Source organism: Lichenostomus cassidix, chromosome Z (assembly GCF_008360975.1).
Source record: "Lichenostomus cassidix isolate B80296 chromosome Z, HeHo_3.0, whole genome shotgun sequence".
Taxonomy (NCBI): Eukaryota; Metazoa; Chordata; class Aves; order Passeriformes; family Meliphagidae; genus Lichenostomus; species Lichenostomus cassidix.
This window is the reverse complement of record NC_139511.1, coordinates 58849982-58876061: the sequence shown is the minus strand read 5'-3', so window position 1 is coordinate 58876061 and position 26080 is coordinate 58849982. Positions and strand designations below refer to the sequence as shown.

Here is a 26080-nt window from a genome sequence, read left to right as displayed (position 1 = left end):
AGCAAATAAGTGAAACAATAAATTACAGAGAGAAGAGCTCTAGGCTGTCCCTAAGCTTTGTATTTTTGTTGCATCTTCCTACTAACCACAAAAATATTCAAATAATTATTAAATTCATTAACACAGAGCCTAATTTACTGAAGTACTTAAAAGTAGGCCTAATTCCAACCTTTCCAGCATCTCTCTTGGAATTAGTAAAGTTATTCATAACTTGAAAATACAGCAACAGTGCTTTTCTTGACTTTTGGTTTGAAAAGACACTGATTTAAAAAATCTTATTCTGTCTCTTGAATAATACTTTCAACTACTGTTAATGTCCTATGCATACTCACTTTTAATCAGTATGAGTAACTGCAGAGTTTTAAAATATCTCATGCAGGAAAATTTTTATTTTATAATAATATTTGAACTTCTCTCAGCTAAAAATGATTGACAGTAGGTAGATTGTTTCTATATGTTATTGATCTATATGTTATTGATTGACTCTCCTTAAATTGCATGAATTAAAAAAAAATTAAAAAGATTTAGTTTTAAGACATCAACAGCCATGTCTTTGTCAACAGGAGTTCTTTTTGACATAAGGAGAATGGGGTACTTGGGACAGGTGCTTATCTGTGACTCAGCCTCAACAAATACCAAAAGCCCCATGGTTTAGTGGTGGCAGGTATTGTATTTTATCTGTGGACTGCCTGCTCGAGGTTGCAAGCTGCTGCCAGCCAGGACTTTGCTCCAAGACTCTGTCTGTGGCAGCTGGCCTCTGTGATCAGCTCTTTGGGTTATTCCAGCGCTTCCTCCTCTCAGCTCATGATTCTCCCTCCTTTTGTGGCCCCTCAGCCTCCCTCTGCCTGCCCCAGCTGCATGCTCAGTCCCTGGGCTGCTCAGCTTGGATGCACAACCCAGGCTGGCATGCCTGTGCTGCAGCTCCCCAGTCCTGCTGGTTCAGCTCTTTGATGCCCTGGGATTGCTTCCCACAGGTATTCCCAGCACAGGGCAGTCATTTCCCACACGCTCATTACATTTTTCTGAGGCATGCTTAGTCCTGTTGGAGTGGTGCTGAAGAATTTCACTGATGGTTAACAACGTTTTTCTGGATTTCCTTTCTAAATTTCTATCAGTTATTTTTTTGGGCAGTGTTGTGCCTTTAGTTGAAAGAAGCAGCTCTCCTCTCTCTGCATGTAAAATCTCCCTTCTGTATTTGATACCCCACTCACCTTTCTCATTTGCCTTGCTAAACAAATAGAGAGATTTTTGGCTGAAATGTGCTTTTTAAAATACACCTCTCTCAAACATCAATGGTCAGGTCTATGCTGTATTCCACAAGAGTTTTTCCCAGGCTCTATACAGTGTATTTGTTCTTTCCCCAACTTGTCGCATGTCTTTGAGCTGTATTTGCTTTGCATGCTGGCTGCGTGCTTGCAGCCACCCTGCAGTCATCCAGTGCCCAGTTCACCTGCTTCTCTCCCTTCCCTTCAGTGACCTTCCAGTTTGTGTCCACATTTCTTAATGTTAGTCCTGAAAGGCAGGTCTATGCCCCTTAACAATATTTTGCCTTTCAAGTTCATCAGTCGTTGATGTACGATCTCCCCTGCAATAATGCCTGCATAAATCTTAAATTTCTGACTCAATCAATGCTAGAACATTAGTTTTCCCCCCCACTTTTTTTTTTTTTTTCTTAAGATCAACAAAGATTATTAGAACATTTTTGCTTTGTGCTCTAAAATGGACATCACAGTTTTGAACTACCACCAATACAGGAATAAACTAGAAAATGCGTAAAAAAGGTTGATCTAAAGAATTTTAACTTTAAAGGTCAATAACTCTCCTCCAGCTTCATAGTTACCATTATAGATGATTTATTTTGTGCCTTTCACCTCTCTAAAAATCTGTCTTTTCCAGTAAGAATTAACTACGCCCCATGTAGCAGCTAAAAAAAGCACTTATCTCAAGATCAGATAATGTGGATATACTTCCTTTCTTATCTACAAAATTCACCATCTGGTCAAATATCTTAGTATGGTTTGATGTCTCTCGCTGGTAAATCAGTGGGTGATTTAGCTAATTTTTCATTTACTTTTTAATTTAATTACCTTTTTTTGCCTCCCAGTATTCTTGAGAGAAGTGTAATAGTCCCTCTTTTGCAAAGCAGAGGGTGGTGCAACCAGAGTGTATATGTAAGGAAGCTATAATTTCTTACAGAACGGTTGGAGAGAGGTTATGTAGAGGTTATATTTATTTCCTCGAGTTTCTGGTATTTTCTTTTAAGAAGGAAATACACCAGTCACCTCAACCCACACACACACACAAGTCGCCCTATATTCTCACGGCAAAGTACTGTCTAAAAATGCGGTTGTTATAAGAACAAAGAAAGATGTGTAAAGGGTAAATCAGACCTGATCCGGCTGAGCGCCGTGCGCTCCGCTCGGGGCGCTGCTGCCACCTGACGGCCGCCGGCGGGACTGCACAGCGGGGACCGCGCCGGGACCGGGATGGGAACTGGGATGGGAACTGGGATAGAACTGGGATAGAACTGGGATGGGACTGGGATGGTAACTGGGATGGGAACTGGGATGGGAACTGGGATGGAACTGGGATGGTAACTGGGATGGTAACTGGGATGGGAACTGGGATGGAACTGGGATGGTAACTGGTATGGAGCTGGGATGGAACAGGGATGGAATTGGGATGGGGACTGGGATGGAACCGGGATGGGAATTGTGATGGGAACTGGGATGGAACTGGGATGGAACTGGGATGGAAACTGGGATGGAAACTGGGATGGAACTGGGATGGAACTGGGATGGGAACTGGGAGAGGGACCATGATGGGGACCGGGATTATCTCCAGCAAGAAATCTGCTCCGTGTGAGCCGAGAAAGACTGCGTTTGCCTTCATAACCTGAGAGAGCTTCCCTGATCCAAATACCTGTCATTATCCTTGTGTATAGATATGGTGAGACAAGTATTTGTTGTTTCTACAATTTCTTTTTGTTGTTCTTTTTTTAAGACTTGTGGTCCCTTGTGGGCACAGCAGTGTGGAAGGCAATACTATGCAACAGGAGTTTGTTCTGAAATCAGTCCAAGTTTCGAGATCCTAAGAAGCTTTTCTCCTGCCATTCAAAGTAAGGCAAGGTGCAAAACAGATTCAATTAAAAAACAAACAAACATATCAAACAAAATCAACATACATTATGTTGGGGATTGTTAATTTTCATTTCTTAAAGAAATGTATGTGCCAAAAGCAAAGTCCTGTGATTGATATGTAAAAACTGACAAATTGTGATCCTCTGCTGATGTGAGTATTATCTTAATCCTCTGTATTCAGAGGCATTGCACCAGTGCAAGCTCAAAACATGCATATGCTCCTATTGAGTCCTCATTCTGGCAAAGCCTTTTGATCCAAATTGTTGTGTGTGTGAGACTTAAGTACGCACCTCTGGATTTAGCCGAAGAGTATATTGAGACTGCAAGTGCATTTAATGCCCACTTCTTATTTTTGTTTTAGAGTGTTCCTCTGTTATAGATGTTGTGGTGGTCTGTGATGAGTCAAACAGCATCTATCCCTGGGATGCAGTGCGGGCATTTTTGAAAAAATTTGTACAAGGCTTAGACATAGGCCTTAACAAGACCCAGGTAAGTCAAAGACGTATTTGAGAAAGACCAAAAAAACCTAAATGAAACAAAATCTAATCCAACCCATTTTAAAGGAAACCAAGTGTGATTTTGTGTAATTACAGTGCCTCCCTCAAAGCCACAGATTACACAGTTATCCTATTCAGTGTTGGGGATTTTATCATAGTTAGCCTACTTCAAGTGGGATTAGTAATTTGATCTGAAACACAGATTACTGAAATAGAAGTCTAGGTTGTATCTAGGGGAGACAGAGCTCTTTCATGCATTAGGTGTAAAAGGAGTTGAAAATGCAGCCTTTGGGGATGTGATAAAACAGATTTTTAATGGGCTTTTCATACAGCTCTTACTTTCCACCTGCTGCATCTTTAAAACAGGAGTTTTTCCTGCTGGTTTACTCATTGATCTTTGAGGGTTTTTTCCTTTTGATTTGATGATAATAAGGAAAATTTTATTGCCTTTTTTTGTTTTAAACATCTTCTGTCTTTACAGTTGTCCATTTTCCCTAAACTGGGAACAAAGACTGGGGCACTGGAAATCTCTCTCCCAAAGGCTGCCTTCTTCCTTGGGCTACTTTGGAAGTGAGGTGCTTAAAAGCTAGGCTTCCTGCTCAGTTCTTTCTGAACCTCACCTTTAGCATCTTCCCCTTTCTTCTTTCATTTTAAATGTACACTTTATCATATGTCTTTAGCTTCACCTATATTAAAAATAACTAGGGTTTGCAGTGCGGTAAAGTAACTAACCTTTAGGACTTCCTTAGAAGAGGTTAGACTGAGGTGCTGTCAGCTTGTAGAATTATTGCTATTTTCTCATTTGTCCCAGAGCTCCTTGTATTATTGCTATCCATCAGCTCTTCCAGAAGTAACCAAGCAAACATTTAATGTCTACTATTGCAGATTGTTTGCAGTAACATATTGTAGTCCATAACAAATGATATAAAGTGCAAGAGCATTTTAGCTTTCTTTGCTTTTCAAATGTGTTAATATTAATTGGTTTCATATGTGTTGAAAGAAAACTGCATCTGCAGAGCTTTTACACCAACCTGACACATAAGTAAGCAGCATGACTCTATGTAACTAGTTGTAAAGCATCATAATCTAACATAATTCTTCTATTGCATAGGTGGGTTTAATTCAGTATGCTAATGATCCCCGTGTAGTCTTCAACTTGAATGCATATCAAACTAAGGATGAGGTTGTTGCAGCAATGGAGAAAACATTTCAGAAGGGAGGAGATCTCACTAACACTTTCAAAGCCATTGACAATGCAAGGTGAGATGCACTGATGATTTACTGTGCAAAACTGCTGTAATTTACCTTACATGGCAATGAGAACATCTTGAATTTCATTCCTACGGAGAGACCATGCCCAGGGCCTCTTGGGTAGGTTCCCAGCTCTAGGCAGAATCTGTCAGGAACATTTACAGTGTCCCAAGGTACAGGAATGGTGTCCAGAATGGTACAGGAATAAGTAAACTAGAATTGCTGAAAATGGTTGTTAACCATTAGGTTAAACTCTACTCTAAAGTAATTCTGGTACCCAACAGAATTGTTAGTTCTGTCACAGATCTCTAAAAATGACAGTGCATCAAATGTAGTGGACAAGGTTCTAGGGAGGATACAAAACCATTGAAAGAAGTTTATCCAGGGATTCAGTGGGCCCAGAAACATTTGTGTTTGCAGGTCAGGCTTTGCTTGATTGCAGAGAAAATAAAACCTCTTGTCTCTTCTCAGTTTGTCACTGCAGCACCACAAGTGTGAAAAATACGGAAAACTTAAAACAATGTTTTTTTACTCTGAACACACATGCAAACCAGATCTGTTTCTCAACAGGAGGATGCTGTTTTGAAGTTGAATCAAGCACAGAGCTCTAGGCCAGAATACATGCTGAATCAAATGGACTTGAGAATTTGGTTTAGAAACAGACTCAGCCTTCAATGGAGTCAATATTTGCAGTAATATTGAGAAGCCTATTATTAATTCTCTTCCACTTTTGTCTGAGCTTGGTGATGCCAATTCATGGTATCATCAAACTTCAATAGTTCTGATAAAACCTCCTTTTCATATAGAAATATTTGTACCCAAAAAATATTGGTTTTCCTGGAATTTACATTTCTATCAGAAACACCATCCAGTCCTACTTTCCCCCCCACCCTTACTTCTTTAGTTACATTTGTTATGCACTACAGAAGCACCTTGTTCTAATTCAGTGATGGTATGATGGACTGATGTGTGACAATCCCAATGTTTTATAACAGACAGTATGCCTTCTCACCTGAATCGGGAGGACGCCCAACAGCCACAAAGGTCATGGTTGTTGTGACAGACGGTGAATCACATGATGGCTCCAACTTGAAAACAGTGATAGGTAAATGCAATGAGGACAATATAACCAGATTTGGCATTGCTGTAAGTAATACTAAAATTATGCATTACTGCATTTTTGAAAGATTGTTGTGTTGTGTCTGTATGAAAGTGCATGTTCTGTACATAAGTGGTGTATAATGCATGCATTGCTATGCTGGTGAGAGTGAAAAAATCAAATTAATTCTATGAACTGGTAAAATATTGGTCTCTTTACTGGCTGGAAAAGCAAGACTAGAATTGCCTGAGCATTGTCAGTGGTTTTCTCCCTTCCCATGGCTTATGTATCTTTGCAGTATGAATGGTACTTTGCATAGGAATAAAATCTAATAAGCAATTCAGTAATATGAATAAAGCTTTTGGGTTTTATTAATATGTAGAATATTTGCTAAAATACTATGGAGAGAAATGGAGTAGCACCATGATCTCTTTCACACTTCTAATGTTGTTGTCTGTTTGTTTGTTTGTTTGTTTGTTTATACAAGGTTTTGGGATATTTAATAAGGCATGAACTTGATACTAAAAACTTAATTAAAGAAATCAAGGGAATTGCTAGTCATCCAACAGAAAAGTATTTCTTCAATGTGTCATCTGAGGCTGCACTATTGGAAGAAGCAGGAACACTTGGAGAGCGCATTTTTAGTATAGAAGGTAAAATATTCAATATCTCTGAAAAATTAAAACAGGTTCTTCTAACTGAAGGGTTTAGGATTTTATTTATCTTCAGCTTAGTGGAGTATTGTGAAAGTGAGGGGCAACTGGAGCTGCAGGCTGCCCCCTGATTACCAAGTGGGTTCTCGTTTGCACAGGTGTTCCCCCAGCTAGTCCACCCCTAATTAGCCTGAGCTTCAAGTTAATTTGTGCAGTTTGTGGAAAATATTCCCCACTTAATGAAAATTTCTATCATGGCATGGGATTCAGGCATGGGGACTTTTCCATATGCAACCAAATGTATTTGGAGCTATTACCACCAGCAGAATCTTTATGCTTGTGAGCTTCACCTGTGTGAATCCTAAGCCATTTTATATGAAAAAAAAAAAAAATCCACCAAACCAAAACAAAAAAACCCTAGAAGATGAGGTTACCAATTACAGAACTGAAAATGCAATTTGTGTGGTGCCTACCAGGCTTCCTCCCTAGCATCACCCACATTCCTGTGTATTGTTCAGAGGAAGGTGGTGTAGAGGTGACATAGAGACACACATGCTTTGTCATCCCAAAGCGAGATTTTAAATTTTAAGTTAAATTCAGACCTTGCTTCAGAGAGGTGTAACCTGCCCTCAGGACTCCCTAAGGAATTTGTGGGTGCCACTTTCCTGTGCTCAGGATGAAATCTTCCCTTCTCTTTCACCTCCGTTTATTCTTTACTAGGCCCATGTTGATACTCAAAGCAAGGGAATAGGTCTTTTTCCTGAGTGCTCCCACTGAATTAGCATCTGTCTAGCTTAGGAAATTGATGTCACTGTATTTTTAAAGACAATTACAACAGTTTTTAGAAGTCCTGGATGAAAATAAAAATTCATATTCCATTTGAAACTTGTGAACATACAGTTATTAAAGCTGCAAATTTCAGTGTATCTGTGCTTCATAGGAAACACAAAAATATATCAGCCACAGTTACAAGACTGTGCAAACTGATTCAAACCATTTGTATCATCCTCATCTGCCTTTTTTTTCTTGGAAGAGAATTATAGCATGGCTCATGGCTCCATCTTATCAATTTCCCATTAAATCCTCCAAATTTTCTACAGTTTACCAGCTCTAATTTCCATTCTTTGTAAATACTTTAGCCAAATTAGTGGATATATACAGCCCCTATATAGCTAAACTCACAGGCAGCAAGACTGGATTTTGTGGGGTTATATGGAGATAACCAAATATGCATATCTGTTTTACCAGGTACAGATCAAGGTGATACTTTCCAAATGGAAATGTCACAGGTGGGCTTCAGTGCATATTACTCACAAAAAAAGGTATGTGAGCTTAATATTTAATGATACAGATAGATGTAAGTATGTAGACATGAGTGCAAGGAAAGACAAACAATGTCCAATTTTAAGATCTTTTTACAAGCAGGAGAATGTCAAATTATCCTTTTAATTTTTTTTACTTGAATACATATTAATAAGTAAAGTATTATAGTTTGTTTCATGCAAAGGTTTTGAGATGTGTTAATACAATGATTTCAGTGATACAAGTTCGTGTAGTAGGAAAAATTAATTACTCCATGTTTATGAGCAACTATATTGTAAAGCTGTTACGCAGTCACATATATAAATAAATCAATCAAGTCTGAAAATAATTTCTCTATAAATTATAAAGTTCATAATATTTGTTTAAAGCACATTTCACTTAAAAATTAGAACAAAAAATCAGATATATTTTAATGCTAATCAATTTTAAGGTTATCTTTACCAAATAAGTCCTCTTTGTAAAATCCAAGTGTGGTTCAATCAGCTTTCAGCTGAAAATAGAGGGTTGTTTCTTTCTCATCTTAGACCTTTAAGATGAAGGAAATAATTTTTAAAAGTCCTCTATACCTGCACAAATTAAAGTTTTAAATTATGAAGCTCTTGATGCTAAGAAATGGTAAAGAGATTGGATACATAAGGACATTTATTCAGGAAAATTACACATTCAATTTTATTGCAGTTTCCTATAACAGTATCTCAGTTTAGTGAAGAATTTTAATAACTTGAATAAACTAAACTATTAGTTTGTTTTCTGTGTACAAGATTAAGTATTTCTATATGAAGTATTCTGTACAATAAGCCATGTTAATTTGGATTTTAGATTTGTTCTCTCAAGAACCTATCCTTATGTAAAGAATTAAACTCTGTATCTATTTGCATCAGCTTTTGTGTGCTGCCATTAGCACTTTTGTTGTCAAAAAAGGGGGCTTTAGCTTTTTTGTGCAGCCGCATTCCTGTGATCCTCAGTCTTCTGATGATCATGAGTACATAAAAGCATGGACTTAGCAAGCCCAAGACTGTCCCAGGGTGGACAATCTTGGGAAATTATCACAGTGTCTAAATAAACCCATTTTATCATGAGTTGCAGAGCCATGGGAACTAAAGCAGTCACTTATCCTCTTGCAGTAGAAGGGTGATAATCCCTCTTAATCGGGCAGTAAAGTTCTGCTCATAAATGGTAAGCCTGAGCAGCTCCAGTCAACTGCCTGCAGTCTTCAGTCTGCATCACTGCCTGGAACACAGTGCTGTAGGTAGTTATACATGGTAGCTTCAGCTTTGCTCAAATTTTTTTCTAAATAATGTAGTTCTAAAATGTTGACTTCTATTTTCTAAAGGATGTTCTGCTGCTGGGTGCTGTTGGGGCCTATGACTGGAGTGGAACCGTAGTTCAGGAGTCTTCAGACAGAGTCACCACCTTTCCGAGCCATGTGTTTGAGAAGATTCTACAGGACAGAAACCATAGCTCATATCTAGGTAAGGGGCTGAAATACAAATCTGGAAATGTATGAAACCTTAATTAGGATGTTAAAGAAGTTGGAAAATTCTCCTCTAACCAGATTTATGTTAATTGCTGATTTGAGAATATGAAACACATTTTCGGTCAAAAAAGATTTTTTTTTACTGGTCAACAGGTCATTGAATGAAAGCTTTACTGTGTTTTAAAATTCTACTGATATCAAAGTGGTAAGCTGAAAAAAATCAAATCAGTCTTTGCCACTGCTGTGGTTTAACCCCAGCTGGCAACCGAGCAGCCACTCAGTCACTCCTCTTGAGGGGAGTGAGGATGGGGGAGAGTTGGAACAGCAGAAGTGAGGGAACTCATGGGTTGATATACAGACAGGGAAAGTGAAAGTCATGCATGCAAGCAAAGCACAACAAGGGATTTATTCACCACTGCCCATGAGTGGGCAGGTGTTCAGCCATTCTCAGGACAGCAAGGCTCCAAAACACACAGCTGTGACATGGGAAGATAAACACTATCACTCTGAAGATCCCCTCCTTCCTCCTTCTTCCTGCAGCTTTATATGCTGAGAATGCCACCAGATGGAATGGGATATGCCTGTGGTCAGCTGTGGGTAGCTGTCCTGGCTGTGTCCCCTCCCAACTCCTTGTGCCCCCCCAGCCTCCTCGCTGGTGGGGTGGGGTGAGGAGAGAAAAAGTTCTCAACACTAAAGCATCCCTGTTATCAACACTGTTTCCAGCATAAATCCAAATCACAGCTCCATACCAGCTGCTGGGAAGAAAATTAACTGTATTCCAGCCAAAACCAGCAGTCACAGAGACATAATAAATCATTGGATTTGAAAAGGCTGCTTAGTGAATCATACTGATCATCATGAGTCGCTTCTGTAACAATATTTGTGTGTTCTTCCCCAGTTCGATGGGGATGGGAAGCTGACTGACTTTCTATTGTTTCATATGTGCTTCCTGTTTTCTTAGCCTTTTCCAGTTCAGTTTATAGTTTTTGAATATTGGTACTTTTTAATAGAGATTTTACTTATAATATCCACATGTATTTTTAACATGTTTTTGTGACCCAATAAAGCTAGTCAGTCTCTATTCTCAGTTCATTTAAATGTTTTCTGCAAACCTTCAACATGCCTGCTCTGCTATTTCATCCCTGAATAATGCTACTACTTTAAGAACCTATGACTTTCTTATTCTTAAAGTTATTTAATAAGATGCCATCTTTGCAACTAACATGCTCTTTCTTTCCCTATGGCTCAGCATTACTTGCATTCAACAAAATGAATAAATCTAAACCCAACCTAATGAGCAGTAGCACTTTTGCATATATGACCTCTTCAGACTTTCTCTTCTTTTCTTTTCAATAATTTTTAAAAGGTCAGGTCATTTCCTTCCTCTGTAAGGCAGTTTTAGAGTATTCACTTTAATCTTTCTGGAGCAAACAGTGTTGTTGCCTTTTCTGTCCCTTCATTTCCCTTCCATTTTCTGTTCTCCAGTAGGAGCTCTCCATACCAGCTCTCTCTCACCAGCTTGGGGGAGCATAAGTTAAAGAGCTGCTAGAACATGACAGCTCACTTGATTGGCCCCTGTTCTGCACTGCACCCATTCACTTCAAATTATTGTATTCTGTATTAATTAGGAGGGTGTATACTTCACTTGCAGATTAAATCTTGTTTTGTAATTGCTTGTTGAACTTCCAGTCACAAAAGTTGTTCCCACCCTAGGAAGAAAGCTTCTGAACAAAAATCTGAATTAGACTGGTATAATGTAAAGATCAAGGCATAATCCTTTTAGACTGTGTTCCTCATATTGTCCTGCATCTTGCTAAAGATCTCCATATTCTGTCCCATCTCTGGCATTTTGTTATTGAATTTAACGATAGACTTTATAAAGGATGACTTTGTTTTGTTTGCTTAAAATAAATTTGCTGGAACTAAACCACAGAAATGTACAGTATGTACTAATGCCAGATTTATACTGCTAATACATGTTTAAAATATTTGCAGGTAGTAAATTGTATTTCCTGAAAGCGAATAAATGCTAGAATATTGGTAATAAGGATTAAAATGTTCGAAGAGGTTCAATCAACCCTTCAGGCTGCTAATGTAGCCTGCCCTATTCAGACAAAGCACTGGTCTGTGGTTTGGTGAGCTGTGGGAAAAGGAGCTTCTAACTTTGCAGAAGCTAGGTGTTCCTCCTGTGTTTGAAGACTGGTCCAAATATTCACCTCATATTTCTCTTTATTTCTTCTTTCCAAGGATACTCTTTGCACTTTTTTCCTATCTCCTTCACAAGCATGACATCCTTGTGGTCTGCATTTTACTGAATAGGCTAAACTATTGTCCATCTTATTCTGTAAACCTGCTTCAACTTGATCTGCATGTCATTGTTCTCTCCAGAATAATATTGCAAATTTTATGCATATGTGACAGCATAACTTCCCATCTGGGATCATCATTCTCTGTGATTAACATACCAGATCGACTCATTCTCTGCACCTCTATGGATAACCAACTGATGAATTGTAATTAATGGTCTCTCACATATGTTAAATGTTGGTTTCTATCCCTAGGTTATTCTGTTGCTGTTCTCTCAACTATGAGCTCTGTCTATTTTGTTGCTGGTGCACCAAGATCCAACTACACTGGCAGAGTGGTGGTTTATGATGTTGACAGTGATGGTAATATTGCAATTGTGCAGTCTCAGAGAGGCGAGCAGGCAAGTATATTTGGGTCATGGATACAGACTTTCAGGAATCTGTTTTTACTGACCCAGCAGTAAATTGCAATTTGTTTTGAAAATTCCTCTTTCTTTCAAAGCATTTAGAATACACTTGAAGTTTTCTCTGTCACTAGACTATTTCAATGAGGTTAGCTGTAACTCTTAGTATTTTAGGAAGTCATCCAATTAGTGGTAAAATATAATATACAAATCTCGTTAATGTATCCTTCAGTCAGCAGTTCAAACTGGGGAAGGCTCAGTAAACTCTGCTCTGCCTGAGAACTTGTGAAGCAGATGACATCAGAAGACAGATCTGGAAGCTCAATCTCTTCCTCTATTTAGAAAAGAGGAATGATTTTAAATTGTTTTGATATTGTCTGTAAGAAATCTGAGAGTAGATCTGAAGTTAGGTAGTTTCATGTGCAGTTATAAAGAAAATATACCTCCCACATTTTTCTTTCTGTTGGCATTTGTATTGCTGAGTGGTAAAGCCATAGCAGCACTTCAGGACAGTGAAACATGGTAAGGATATGATTCTTCCAATACTGGAGTATGCTACACAGCAATTTCATTCATCAGCATTCAGTAGTATTGGAATATTACTGGATGTAAGTTTTTCTGAATTGGCTGATAAAACATGACTTACAAAAACTGTGCACAATGACAACCCATTTACTACTGATTTCAGATTGGCTCCTACTTTGGCAGTGTGGTGTGCTCAGTGGATGTCAACAGGGATTCTGTGACAGATGTGCTCCTTGTGGGTGCACCAATGTTTATGAATGACCTGAAGAAAGAAGAAGGGAGAGTATATATGTTTTCCATCACAAAGGTAAAAATGGCTCAAGCCAGCATTGCTTAGAGCGAATTTCTTTCAAATCAGACTGGCCATGTGCATGCTAAAAGGCCTTTAGGCCTTTGGCCTCTCTATATCCTCTAAGTCACTATTTAGTGAACCTTTTCAAAATGTAGGGACTATTTCAAGTGGCTTTTTTTTTTTTTTCCCCACAAGAAACAGAGCATGTGCTTTTCCTGGGCTATGGAATAAAGGCAGGGATGAATAGTGCCAAGCCTACCTGCTTAGAGGGCTGTGTGTGGAGGCCTTTACAGTGCTGCCTCACGTGTTCTGCTTTTCAGTACCACCTGCAAACTTTCCCCAGAGTGCTTATGCATGTAATCTGGTAATTAGCCAGCTGGAACAGACAAAATGGAGCCAACTAGCAAGGCAGTTGCTAAGCTAAGCACTATCAGTGGTCAGGGGCCGGAGTTCCCAGTGTCTCCCTGGTTGTGCTGTCAGGCAATGTTCTTCATGCCAATATAGCATGGGGGTGGCCATATCTCTGAGAAACCTAGCTCAAGGCTTTTGCTAATTAATTTGCCTTTTGTTTTTGGTGAATGTATTCAATGCTTGACAGTATTCCCAAAGCAGTTCTAAGAAATGTTCTTCTACCAGTTTTATGCATTGTTTCATAGACTTTGACACAGGATGGTTACTATAACTCTTGTTGTCCCCTCTATTCAGGAAAGCTGTGTTACTTGTTTGGTGCTTGACTGATGGTGCTTATTATTCAGACCTGTAGTAGGTGTTTTCAGAATATCTGTATTGACCATTCTGAGCCCTCTGGCGCTTTTGAACACTCTTTCAATCTGTTTTCTCCGATGGATGGCAGGTATTAATTTACTTTGCAGTCTTTCAGTCTGCAAAGTAAATTAATATCTGCCATCTGTCAGAGAAAACAGAACATAGTCTCTTTACTAGGTAAATTGCAATTAAATAAATAGAGATGAAGGACTATTCTCCTCAGAAGCACCTCAGTCAGACCACCCTGAAGCAACAGGAAACTACCCTAAAGCAATTTCAAGGTAGATGCAAGAGCTGAAAGGTCTGACATCTGACATTTGTCTTTGTGCCTGTGGTATCAGACATGAAATATGGAAGAAAAGAAAAATGAAAGGATTTTTTTCATCTGCTTTTGAAAACCAAATAAATTGGAAGATTATCCTACAACTTCTAGTTGTCTAATGACAGGTTTAAAATTATTTAAATGTTAAGAATAATGGAAGATTTTTAATTTTTTTTTTAAATAATCTTGATTTGTGCAAGTTGTCCCATTGCGCAAGTAATACTTTTCTAGTCATTTTTAATAAATAACTTGGCTATTATTTTTAAAATTTTATGCACAGTATGATAACTTAGGTTAAAGGTGAGAACGCTATATGTCAGAGTTGATTTCATCTAGTGTAAATGGGACTATCTAAATGTGAAAATCTCCAATCTTTCTTTCTTCATTGGCATTGGAGAGGTCAGGAGTTTACCATTTGGAAACATGTTTTTTGCATTAGTTTAGTAAGGAAATTCCATTTCTGCTTCAAAGAATTATGTCCAGTTACATAATTTCCATTCCCTCTGCATAAAAACTGGTAATCCAAAACTGGAAACTGTATTTTTCAATGTATTGTGAAACTTTCAGAACAGTCAGATGAGGACAGTGAGAGCATTTAAGCTTCATACATATGGTTATATTTGCTGTTAGTACTTTGCATAGCATGCTTTGATTTTGCTGTGTAATTCTTGCCAAGACTTTGAGACATAATGCAAACTGAATGGGCAATACAATGGGGAAGGAATTCAATGTTGAGCTGTCCGAGGGGAATGTACTGGAAAACAAACAAAAACCATGCACATAGATACTGCTCCTATGTCTAATCTGGTGCAATGATAGCTGTGTTTTTGCTTTTTTTCTTTTTCAATTTTTAAAGAGAATTTTGGATCAACAACAACTCTTGGAAGGTCCACAGGGGTCAGAAAATGCACGCTTTGGATCGGCAATTGCAGCACTTGCAGACATTGATTTGGATGGCTTTAATGATGTTGTAATAGGTGCACCACTGGAAAACCAAAACTCTGGAGCAATTTACATTTATAATGGATTTCAAAAGACTATACGTACCAAATATTCTCAGGTAACTAACTTTGTTGCATAATCCTGTGCTCTTTGCCTTTAGATCTAGAGGAAAACTGAAGGTTTTCTGAGTTTTAATTGGCTACTGTTTCATCCTCTTAAAGGAGTGCTGTTATTCTCATGGTTTATTTCGAATTTTGTGCCTCTCCTTCCTTCAGATGTCAGCATACCCAGGTTGATGTGGTGGTGCTTATAACTGAACTATACGGAGCAAAAGGATGTGCAAAATGCTTATTCTGAGCCATTTTTGATGCCTGAGTGTGAAGTCAGCTAATTTCCTAATGGGTTTTTCACACCCATTATTTTCAGGTTTTCAGTGCTGAAGTACAGCAATGAAGATTAGATAAATCCCAGCTCTGCAAATTACAATACATAGTATTAAAGGGAAAGTCTTTCAGTGGTCTTCATATATACTATAATAATAATAATAATAATCTTAATCACTTTTCATGCAGATTTTCTGGTTGCAGAAATTATTTGTTAGAACTCCTTTAAAGATTCATATTCTTTGAGTTACTCAATGGGAGATGGAAAAAGTTTCCATCTGTATCTGGCATACAGCAGTGAGTTGATCTGCACCCAATACAGAAAAATCTAATCCTTTGTCTGCTCCAACAGAGGAGAAAGAAGTGCTAAAAACATCTGAGAAAACACCCACAAATGCATTTTGTTTAAACAATACATTGAATATACAGGGAGAATCAGTGCAAATCTATTGCTTAGGCTGCTATCTAGAGACGTAAGCATGCTTTGGCAAACTTAATAACCAAACTCTCTTTCCCAGAAAATCCTAGGATCGGATTCTGCTTTTGGACAAAAGCTCCAATTCTTTGGAAGATCAGTAGATGGCCATAGAGACTTAGATGACGATGGCATTACTGACCTATCAGTTGGTGCTGATGGAAATGTGGTTGTACTATGGTTGGTATACTCTTTCTCAGAAAGGAAGCACTTAATGATTCAGATGCAGCAGTTGAACATTTAGTTAATAAATAGCAAAACAAGCAAATGAAAAAGCTCTTTCATTCCCTGTGCTCAGCGCTAACACACTTACTGCCTTATCACTGCAATCAAAACCAGCTAAGAGAAGAGCATTAGGCTAAATGTCTTTTAAGCATTTATCATTAAACCATTGAAAGCCAAGGCAGCACAGAAGGCAGAGCCAGGGCGTGTGGGAGGAAGCCAGGTGGAGGAAGCCAGGTGGCAGAGCCTGCTGGGAGGGACCTGGCCAGGAGTGGGAGGGCCAGGAGACATCTGCCTGCTACTGCAGACACATGGTCCAGAGGGAAGAGGCAGCAGCACGGGATGGCGCTTGATGGAGAGTGTTTGTAACAGCTGGTTGTGTACTTCAGTAGCCACGGTATAGTTTTGATAGCTGAGCCTGAGACAGACAAAACCACCTCTCACACAGCCTGCATGACTTTTTCTGGCTGGTAGGCTGTTATGGGGGAGAGAGTTGTCCTGCAGAGTACAGACAGAGAGGAGTAATAAAGAGTTGACACCTATTTCTGGCAAGAAACACATTTTTAATGGCACATGGCCTTTGCCACAGAGGCCTGAGTGTTTCACAAAATACAAAAACGTTTCACAGAATCCAAATCTTCTGCCTAAGTAGTATGTGGTTTCCACTCCTTCCCTAAGGATCTAAATTCAAATGCAGTTTCTTTTCCTGTTGCCTCTCTTCTTGCCTGAGGGTCCCCATTGTAAGAAAAAAATCACTGAATTGCTACTTCTTTCATAATGAAGCAATATAATTAAAAATGAATGGTCAGTTTGGACCTTTGACTGCTCCTGCTGCTGCAGATTTCATTAAAGAAAATTATGCTCCTTGAAGTACCAACATTTATTTAGATTTGATTAATGAATATGCTCATTCTTCTTTCATTCTGACATCTGGGCTTATTAATGAGTTTCACTTTTGATTAAAGTGTTTGTTTTCGCATGTAGGGTTCCTTTGAAACTGTTCTTCAAAATCTTGATTAATTGCATGAAAGTTGTTTCTCTGAAAAGCAAGATTATTAAATAAAATGAAGAATTACCCTTTCCCACCTTCCAAGAAGAGCTCAGTAACTTCCCTAAAGGACCTGAAGAAGGTTACTTATTTGGAAAACAGGCCAAGGCCTTCAGTATCTGATACCCTGAGGGACTGATTAGACCATTAGGATAAAGATATCAATTATTCATTAATTTGACATGAAAATATTTTTTGTCATTACTGAAAGCTATTATATCAACAGATTCATGTATTTGTAAGGAAAAATAATTTTACCAGTGCCATTAAAATATGTTTACATTGGGAACAAAAAAATCAGTGCCAACATTTACAGATAATACTAAACAACAGCTTCTATGTTTCCCAGTGTTCTGCAAAGCCCCATATAACCTTTAAAATATATTTTTCAGGTCAAGAGGCATTGCAAATGTGTCCATAATTGCCTCATTTAAACCTGAGAAAATCAGTCTGCTGAACAAGAATACGGACATAACTGTCAAAATATGTTTTCAGGCTACATTTAGACCTGCTAAGAAAAATAATCAAGTGGGTAAGAGTATTTCAATGACTTGTCTTATATTAATGTCTTCAAATTCCACTATTCAAATGAGTAATGGAAAGTCTAAAAATGTATTAGATTGAATGTTAAGAATCACAAAATCAATATAAAACCAAAGTGCTTGAGAAAGTGTTTTTAAGACTTAATTCATCACTGGCTCCATAATCTTTGAGAAGTGGGGAATAGTATAAAGGAGATCTGTAACCTTGTTGTTCAACAATCCTCAAAAAATGCTAATGAGGAGCTATTTTTCTTCAACCTTCTGGTTTCAACAGCAGACCACATTCTTTTCCTCTGTCTTCAGGAAAAAAAAAAATATTTTCCATAGGCTCAGTGTGGTTGTCAGTGGGAGGAAGCTCTTCTTTTCAGAGACAGTGAATATTTCTGTGGCCAGCAGTGGGCTCCCATGAAGTATTTAAGTTAAATCTCACACATAACACCAGTTGGACTGCTTCAGTGCTATGTAAAGTACCTTTAGGAACTCATGATTTTAAGCTATAAAATAACAATGAACTTCCACAGCATATTAGTCATAATATGAAGAGAAGGCAGCAGAAATTATTGTGTGATTGAAGAGAAGATGGAGATTCTTTACAGTCACCTCTGTGTTCAGCAATATTGTTGCAAGGCCCCTTTATCTAGGGAAATCCCTGCCCTGCTGACTGGCTTCTTGCCTGAGCTGCAGGCTCAGACATCTGCAGTGGAGGCTGGATTGATTGCCATTTAATGTGCTCCCTGTGGATCACAGCTTATATCAGGACTGAAACCTGTTTGACTGCTTTGGAAAACACAAGAAAAAATATTTTCATTTTGAGACTGCTCTGTGTTTAGCAAGCTATGAAAAACATGAAATATTTAGTGTGGTTTGGAAAGCCTGGTCACTATAATATTGAGCACAGTAACGAGGTCACGGGCAGCCATGCTCAGTGAAAAATGTACTGTTATTCTTCTTGTAGCTATAAAGTACAATGCAACGTTGGATGCAGACCTCCAGTCCTACAGAGTGACTTCTAGAGGATTTTTCAAAGAAAATAATGAAAGGTATCTGCAGAGGGATCTTGTGGTGCATCAGGAAGAAAATTGTATTCATGATGTCTTCAGTGTACAAGTAAGTCCAATTGCAAGTAATCTTGCATAACAAAAGTGATCAGAGGAAGACATGGATTAATTTTTTTGTCTGTAAGGTGAATTTCATGCATGGTATACTGAATTATTTACGTTTCCCAAATCCCCCCAGCTGCAAAATCCTTAGTGAAATTATGATTTCATAGAAACTAATAATTGTCATGTTCAGTACAGATTTTTAGGACAGAAAAGACAGCTCTTAATTATGTCCTTCAGCACTGGTGTAACAGCCCATAGTGTATTGTTTAAAGAGATTTTAGTTTTCCTCTGAGTAGATTCTTCTGTAAGAACTAATACATACATACAAATGTTTTCTCTCAAACTAACATTCAGCCAGACTTCAGGTGCATTCTAACCACTGGTGTACACCAAGGAATAAAATAAAAATAAGCAGGTCTCCATTTTTCTCCAGAACCCAAGACTGAACAGAGCCTTGAAGGTGCTGCATGATGCTAGGTCAGGTAGAGGACTTCAGTCCCTGTTTTGATTTGCAATGACCTACTGATCACATTTAGTGCCATGTGGAGCCATGAGCCATAGGGATAGAAGGTGATTCATCCAGTACTGAGAAAAAGAGGAGACATGGAGTTTATTGTGTTTTAGTGTCATTCAGGACCAGCTGCTCTTTAGGATGGGAAAGCAGAGTGGAATAGGAATTTGAGTTCTGCAGCCAGATGAGGATGAAAGCTACCTGGTGAAGGCTTTGAGGACCACCTCCTACAGCTGCAGATAATATGCATGTTCCTTAGCCCTGGTAGCTACTGTGATATGTACAGACTCCAGTAGTCCTAGGAAAGCCTGTTTTATCACAGAAATGGTGTTGAAAACTGTTGGCTAGAGGAGCCCACACTAGACAATCTCACAAAATTATTTTCATCAAGAAATGAAGTGTTGAACTGTTGGTTCTCCTTGTTTAGAGCAAGTATGATTTTACTACGCATTCTCAATTCACAACAGCATTACCAATTCTACCCTGTTTTCTGTGCTGACAGCCATCATCTGTACCACATGTTTTACAGGAGCCTTCAGATGCAGTGAATTCACTAAGTCTACGAATTGACATTGGCCTTGCAAATCCTAGCTCCAGCCCTGTCCTTGACACATCTTCTCCTGCATCTGTGGCCTATAGTGTAAGTGTGCAGATTTGCTCTTCAGAAATGCATGGCTAAAGACATCTGTAATGTTTGGCCCCCACAAACACCAGAGAGGTACATGCAAGTGAAAACTGGTGTCCTAGTTAAGTCACATGGAAGGGTGTCCCCTGGTTCCTTTTATACCTTTGCCTGTATTGAATGAGCTGGCTCACACCCACACACACACCCCAGCCACTGTGGCATAACAAGAGTACTAGCTCAGCCATGTCACTGTTGATGTGAACTCCTAGTTGATGGCAAAGATAATGGTAATTATTTTAGGTCAGTTTCGTTTATTCTACAATAAAAAGGTGCATAAAAGAGAGATGGAACTAATTTGACTACATCACCTTTTTATCAGTGAAAAGTAACCTGTCTGTATCATTCTTGGATCAGTTGACATGTAGCAACACATTACTCAGTTCACTCTTTCATGTATCAAGAATTTTTAATGTCCTTCAGAGAGATTTTCCTATCTGCAATCCAAGAATGTGCTTCAGCTTGAAGGTGTTTGCAGTCAAGTGCCTGCAGATAATCTTAAAGGTTGGGCCCTGTCATTTGGGAAATGTTTTTGTTTTTCCTAGATTCCTTTTATTAAAGACTGTGGTGAAGATGAACTTTGTATCTGTGATCTTGTTCTGAATGTTCAGCGGAAGGCAGATGATGGGTAAGAGCTGAATCAGTGGAACTGTTGGGCCCAGTGTCAAGTTTTCACCAGTCGGTTTGTCTGTAGGCCTTGGGTGAATTTCTAAAGGAGAATGCCCTTCTAGTTCAACTCTACTTAGAAACACCACAGATAAAAAAAGGAATGGCATTTTTATCTAAATTTGATAAGGAAAAAGAGGTAAGATAGGAGCACAAACAGAGAAGCAGGACTCTTGTCAGCTTAGACCAACCCAAGTTGTGTTACTTTAGAGATGAGGACATAGTGAGTATTTGGACAAATTGTGTCTGAATGGCTGCTGTTGGGAAAGGGAGAACAACGGGAGAGCAGCAGCAGCTGCAGCAGCTGTCTCATTCCTCCTTTGGGGAGCAGTGAGGATCCTGCAGCAGCTGTGCCAGTGGGGAGCTGTGGTCAGCTATTTAGGCAGCACATCCTCCAAGTCCATGTCAGATACATGCTGCCTTTTCCTGAAGTTGCTGCCCATGTCTGCTGCCCACTCTGTCCACCTTGCCACCATGGCAGACCCCTTGAAAATTCAGCAAAGTGACTCTGACAACACATAATCAAAGTCCTGCACTTTCAAAAGACACTAATTCTGCCTGGTTTTAGGGAACACCATCACAGAATTTATTATGCCAAGTGGTTTAGAAAGCAGAGCATTTAAGTGTGTAGAATGTAGGAAATGTCTTGCTGTGCTTATTTGTTGTTAGCTACAGGCAACACATTTTCCTGATCCACAGCTGTTCTAGTACCTCTATTTACAACAATGGACTTTATTTTCCAACAGCATACAACAGTTTATTGTCAGCAGCAAGAACAGAAGACTAACGTTCAATGTGAAATTGAGAAATAAAAAGGAAAATGCATATAACACCAGAATCCAGGCTACATTTTCAGACAACTTGTTTTTTGCTTCATCATCTTTACCGGTATGTGATATCCAAATTCCCTGTTTCTGTTATTACCCCTGATTTTTGAGGTTCTCAGAGAATTTTTTTTTTTCTAGTAGTGCCTATTCCAGAAAAGAATGTGTGTACAAAACTCTCTCACAATTTGTTTTCTTGGATACCAGAATTATTCCCCCAGCACATCAGTGTATTTAGGTCAAGGAGAAATACTGCCAACTCAGCATAAAAGTTGGCAACATGTCGAGATTGACTTCACCTCAGACATCTTCTCCTCACTTTAGGCCTTGGCACCCATATCTTCTTCTTAACTCTCAGCAACATGCCTGAAGCAGTTTCTGTGCCACAGGGAATTTGCATTTGATAAATCAGACATGCAGCATTGATGATGAATCCTTAAAGCACAGACTTTGGATCTAGAAATAGTGTTACTGCCAAGGCCAAGTGTTCCAGCTAGACAGTTAATCAGATTGACATGATCGCTATACCAGAAGCTCTTCTTCCAACAAATTTTGTTTTAAAGAAGGGGAAAGAGAGGAATTAGGCATACTATTTTGGGGAATGCAGTATACCTATAATATAAATTGTTGCTCCCAATTAATGAAGGATGAAATGCAGACTTCAGTGCTTGGCTTATATGGTCAGGCTGCTACTGGAGAGGTGCGTGATAATCCTGGGGGTAAAATCCACAGCAATCCCTATACTGAAGGGAAAGAAGGGATAGCATTCATTCCTGCCCAAGAGCAGCATTATTCTGAACAATGAATTGGCAAAAGTACTGCACACAGTGCTGGGGGTGCCCCTCTACCTCCCCATCCTGTTGTGCAGCAAAATTGCTCGTTCCACTCCTGCCAAAAGACCACACTGGAGCTAGAATTTTCTTTTTCTTTAAAAGCCCTTTTGCTTAGAAGCTCTTCAGCCTGCAAGTGAAGTTAGGACCAAAAATGTGCCTGCTTCAAAGCAGGAAGAAAAACATAAGCTGAGTATGTATGGGTCTTTTGGGGGGGTTTTGTTTTGAGGGTTTTTCATAGCACAATTCATGAATGGTAAATGTCTACTAGGAATGTTTTTTACAAAAGACAGTACTTTTTAATAAATTCTTCACAAAGGGTTGATAACTGGCTCTGGTCTATGAATTTGTCTTTGAGTCAAGGATGATGACAAGCCAAATATTCTGCAAAGTAGTAAACAAACTCTTACGAATTGCAGATTTTTCTACAGAAAGTATGATAGAATTCCCCTTTGCACACTAACTTCTACAGTGAAAGTACATAACCAGCTCTAAGATGGTGTAAATATGTCTGTAGAAGTTCTGTAAAAAAGGACTGTAGAAGTTAATGCTGGAGCTGACCTGTACCCTCTGGCCTGTATTCCTTCTTCCAAACCCAGCATAAAGTTCTAATAAGATCATTGCAACTCACAAGGAATCACATGGGAATGATCCTTGTCCCACCTTTCTCATTACTTCCTCCTGGCCCTGCCTATGCCTCACCCATCTGCTGCATCTCTAGGAATTGCTGTCATAACACCTGTTTTCACTATGCCTTAGTATAAAACATATGCTGTTGAAGGTACACACCCCTCTACTTTATCAAAACTCCATATTAAAATGGTGTTTCTGTCTGTTTTCTCTGCAGAGTGATGGGACTGAAGTCTCATGTCAAACAGGAACAGCACAAAGTACAGTCATTTGCCAAATAAGCTATCCTGTTTTCAGAACAGGACAACAGGTACAGCCAGCATGTTTAAATAACCTTGAATGATATCCAAAACCTTTTCTGCTGTTATTTTTCCCTAACTCTGAATTCATTGCTGATAAGGGTTTCTCAGATTTGTCAGCAGAGGCATTAAAAGATGCAAACTAGGGGTTGAAATTTGACTCTCTGCCAGATTAAAGGAAAAAAGGTTCTCAAAGCTCATTTGTCACAACCCAGAGCTTTCAAATGCTGCTGCAGTTATGTAACTTTTGGAGAGAGAAGGCTGGGAGCAGAGAAGTACTGAGCATCATGCATAGGCTCCTAAGAACTGAGCACAATTCCCATCAAATCCCTCCTGCAGTGTGAACCTGGGGTAACTCCCTCACCTGATGGGAATCTCATCTCACCAAGAAAGCAGTATGGTTTTGAGAGGAGATGGATGCCCTTACAGCCCTAAGATGAATTGTATATATTTATTTTCATATCTACCCTAAGACTCAGGATATCTGTGGTTTCATGCACTCTCTTATTCCTCAAGGGCACTAGCTTCTTAACATAATCAACTGGAGCAATAATAAACTTGCTAGAAAGAATAGAAACATGATGTTCTGTGATGGGGCATGCAGAATAATAAAAAAAGAATTATATACAGAAAGTTTATTCTGAATTTTAATGGAATTGCTCAAAGTGGACCTGCTGGAACAAATGGAAAGAAAGAATGAATACAAAGTTTGTGACAGTGCTAGGATTTAAAAGGAAGGAATTGTGAAAACCTTTTGTTGCAGCTTGTAGCTAGTTGTACAGAATTTTAAAATGCAAATAACTCATGTTTATGTAAGAATAACAACTTGTAGGAGAATGCAAAAATAAATCAATTCTGAGTATTAAGAAATTACTGAAATATTACACAGAAATCTGTAGAGAATTCAGATACAGAGGGCAGTTCTAGACTGTTGCACACATGAATAACTGTGTCTGTTTGGAAGTCCTTCGGATGCTGTGCCAACTCATTTACTATGTGTTCCTTGTCTCTTCCATAGGTATCCTTTGATATTAGTTTTGATTTTAACCTTAAAAATCTTCAGAATGTGGCAGTTCTAAGTTTTCATGCATGGAGGTAAAGTACATAATGACATGAAAATAAGTTTGGTATGAATAGCTTGTTTGTATAAACCAATATTATAACACCTGACTCAAATGTGTTTTGATGAACAGTGAAAGTAAGGAACAGCAGGACTCGGACAACCAGGTCACCTTATCAATTCCTCTGCGATATGATGCAGAAATTCACTTCACAAGGTATGCTGAACAATATAAAGAGACACTGTCATTTTGCCAAGGTACTTGAAGTAACAGTCTTGAAAGGCCACTAAAAATATAGCAAAGTTTTACTCTTGTTTTGGAAGTCATAAGAAATTCCCTCATCACCAGTAGTAACAGATTTGTCTGTCCTTCCAACAACCTTACAAGTAAAAAATTATGAAAGTTGTGGATGCATGTTTACCTCTGGACAGTTGTTCACAGATGCTTCTGTGAACAGAAGCGATATAAAAGGCAAACAGTGCATGTGGTTTTGATAACATAAGTAGTATATACTGTATAATAAGGTTGGGCTTCTGGGCTCAAATGTAATGACATGGGATCAAATGTGGAGTTAAAGTGATCAAAACAAAACAACATCAAAAGGAAAAATACGCCCCACTCAAATTCTCAGAAAAGGAGGGGAAGAATAAAAGAAAAAAATTATGGATGTATGTGCTGAACCTGGAGCAAGAATATAAAGTTTTTAGCAGCTTGAGATAATGATTTGAACTAAAACCTGAGGTGCACTTGGCAGATTCTCCCTTGCTGCAGCTGCACTGACACGGGGAGCAGACACCCTGCTTTCCCATGACCCGCCCAGATCCTGGTTTAAACCTACCCCTCCCTGCCTGGTGCCAGCCCTTTCTTCTCCATGTAGAGGCAAGTCTGTGCTGTTGCAAACTTTACCCTGGGAAGGGTGGTTTGTAAGGAGAGGCAGCTGGGCAGGCAGGGGAAGAGACACCAACAAAAAGCCTTTTAAGACCGAACTCCATGTAGGGCTCTTGAAACCTCTTATGTTGAGCCCTGGAAACTCTTGGTGATCTGGAATGCTCTCAAACAGTAATTTGTCTGTTACTCTTCCAAACAAGAATAATTTCAGTTACAGTTTAACTTAGATTACAGCTGAAACAAAAATACACTGGTTTCACGCTCAGATCAGGGTAGAATATTTTAATTGTCATCAAAGAAAAGATTTGTGTGTCTTTCCCAAGTACTGAATTTCTAGGATAAACTACATGTAATTACCCTTAATGCACTTGGTCACCAGTTCTTGATGAAAAAACACTTTTGCATCCCAAAGCATTCAAAAATTAGTAAATATAAACAGATATCAAATAAACAGTAGTTATTCAGAGAACAACAGAAATGTAAAAAAGAGGGAGCTACTTCAAAATGCACAGCAGTAATAGATTCAGGGAACTAATATTCAGAGCTCACCATAGCTACAAGAACTGTTGGATGCTCTGTAGGATGAGCTGGAGTAGGGACCACAGTATGGAAGATTAGTGTAACAACCTTCTTTGCAGAAGAAGTTTCAGAATATTTGGAGGCCCTGCATCATGGCATGACTCTGGCACCAGTCCCAGAGTCGTGCAGAATTTTTGAGATTATTTTGAGTGCAGAAAAGCATTTCAGTCAACAGTGCAAGTTCTTTCAGCTCCTTGAGAAAGTTGCATGAGACCTTGTCAGAAGCAGCAGAGACTGCAGGAGGCCTGTATAGAGAGTGTATAGAGACTGTATAGATGCCTAGCTTCATAGGAAATTCAGATTGTGCAAACTTCAATAAGAAGATTTAATTATCTGCGGAA

General features: G+C 38.9%; 1 protein-coding gene across 2 annotated transcripts in view; it reads left to right on the top strand.

The window, feature by feature from the left end:
• The window catches only part of ITGA2 (integrin subunit alpha 2), a 67446-nt gene that overhangs the window by 28429 nt on the left and 12937 nt on the right, over positions 1-26080 (top strand). For both annotated transcript variants that reach the window (XM_085043527.1, XM_085043526.1), the window contains 19 exons: positions 3004-3118; positions 3502-3629; positions 4749-4897; positions 5884-6034; positions 6475-6640; positions 7889-7962; positions 9297-9435; positions 12002-12147; positions 12839-12982; positions 14911-15114; positions 15898-16034; positions 17517-17656; positions 18622-18773; positions 19810-19920; positions 20508-20590; positions 21375-21516; positions 23130-23222; positions 24230-24306; positions 24405-24488. In XM_085043527.1, coding sequence (XP_084899653.1) covers positions 3004-3118; positions 3502-3629; positions 4749-4897; positions 5884-6034; positions 6475-6640; positions 7889-7962; positions 9297-9435; positions 12002-12147; positions 12839-12982; positions 14911-15114; positions 15898-16034; positions 17517-17656; positions 18622-18773; positions 19810-19920; positions 20508-20590; positions 21375-21516; positions 23130-23222; positions 24230-24306; positions 24405-24488 — 2435 coding nt within the window. The remainder of the gene's footprint in view (positions 1-3003; positions 3119-3501; positions 3630-4748; positions 4898-5883; positions 6035-6474; positions 6641-7888; positions 7963-9296; positions 9436-12001; positions 12148-12838; positions 12983-14910; positions 15115-15897; positions 16035-17516; positions 17657-18621; positions 18774-19809; positions 19921-20507; positions 20591-21374; positions 21517-23129; positions 23223-24229; positions 24307-24404; positions 24489-26080) is intronic.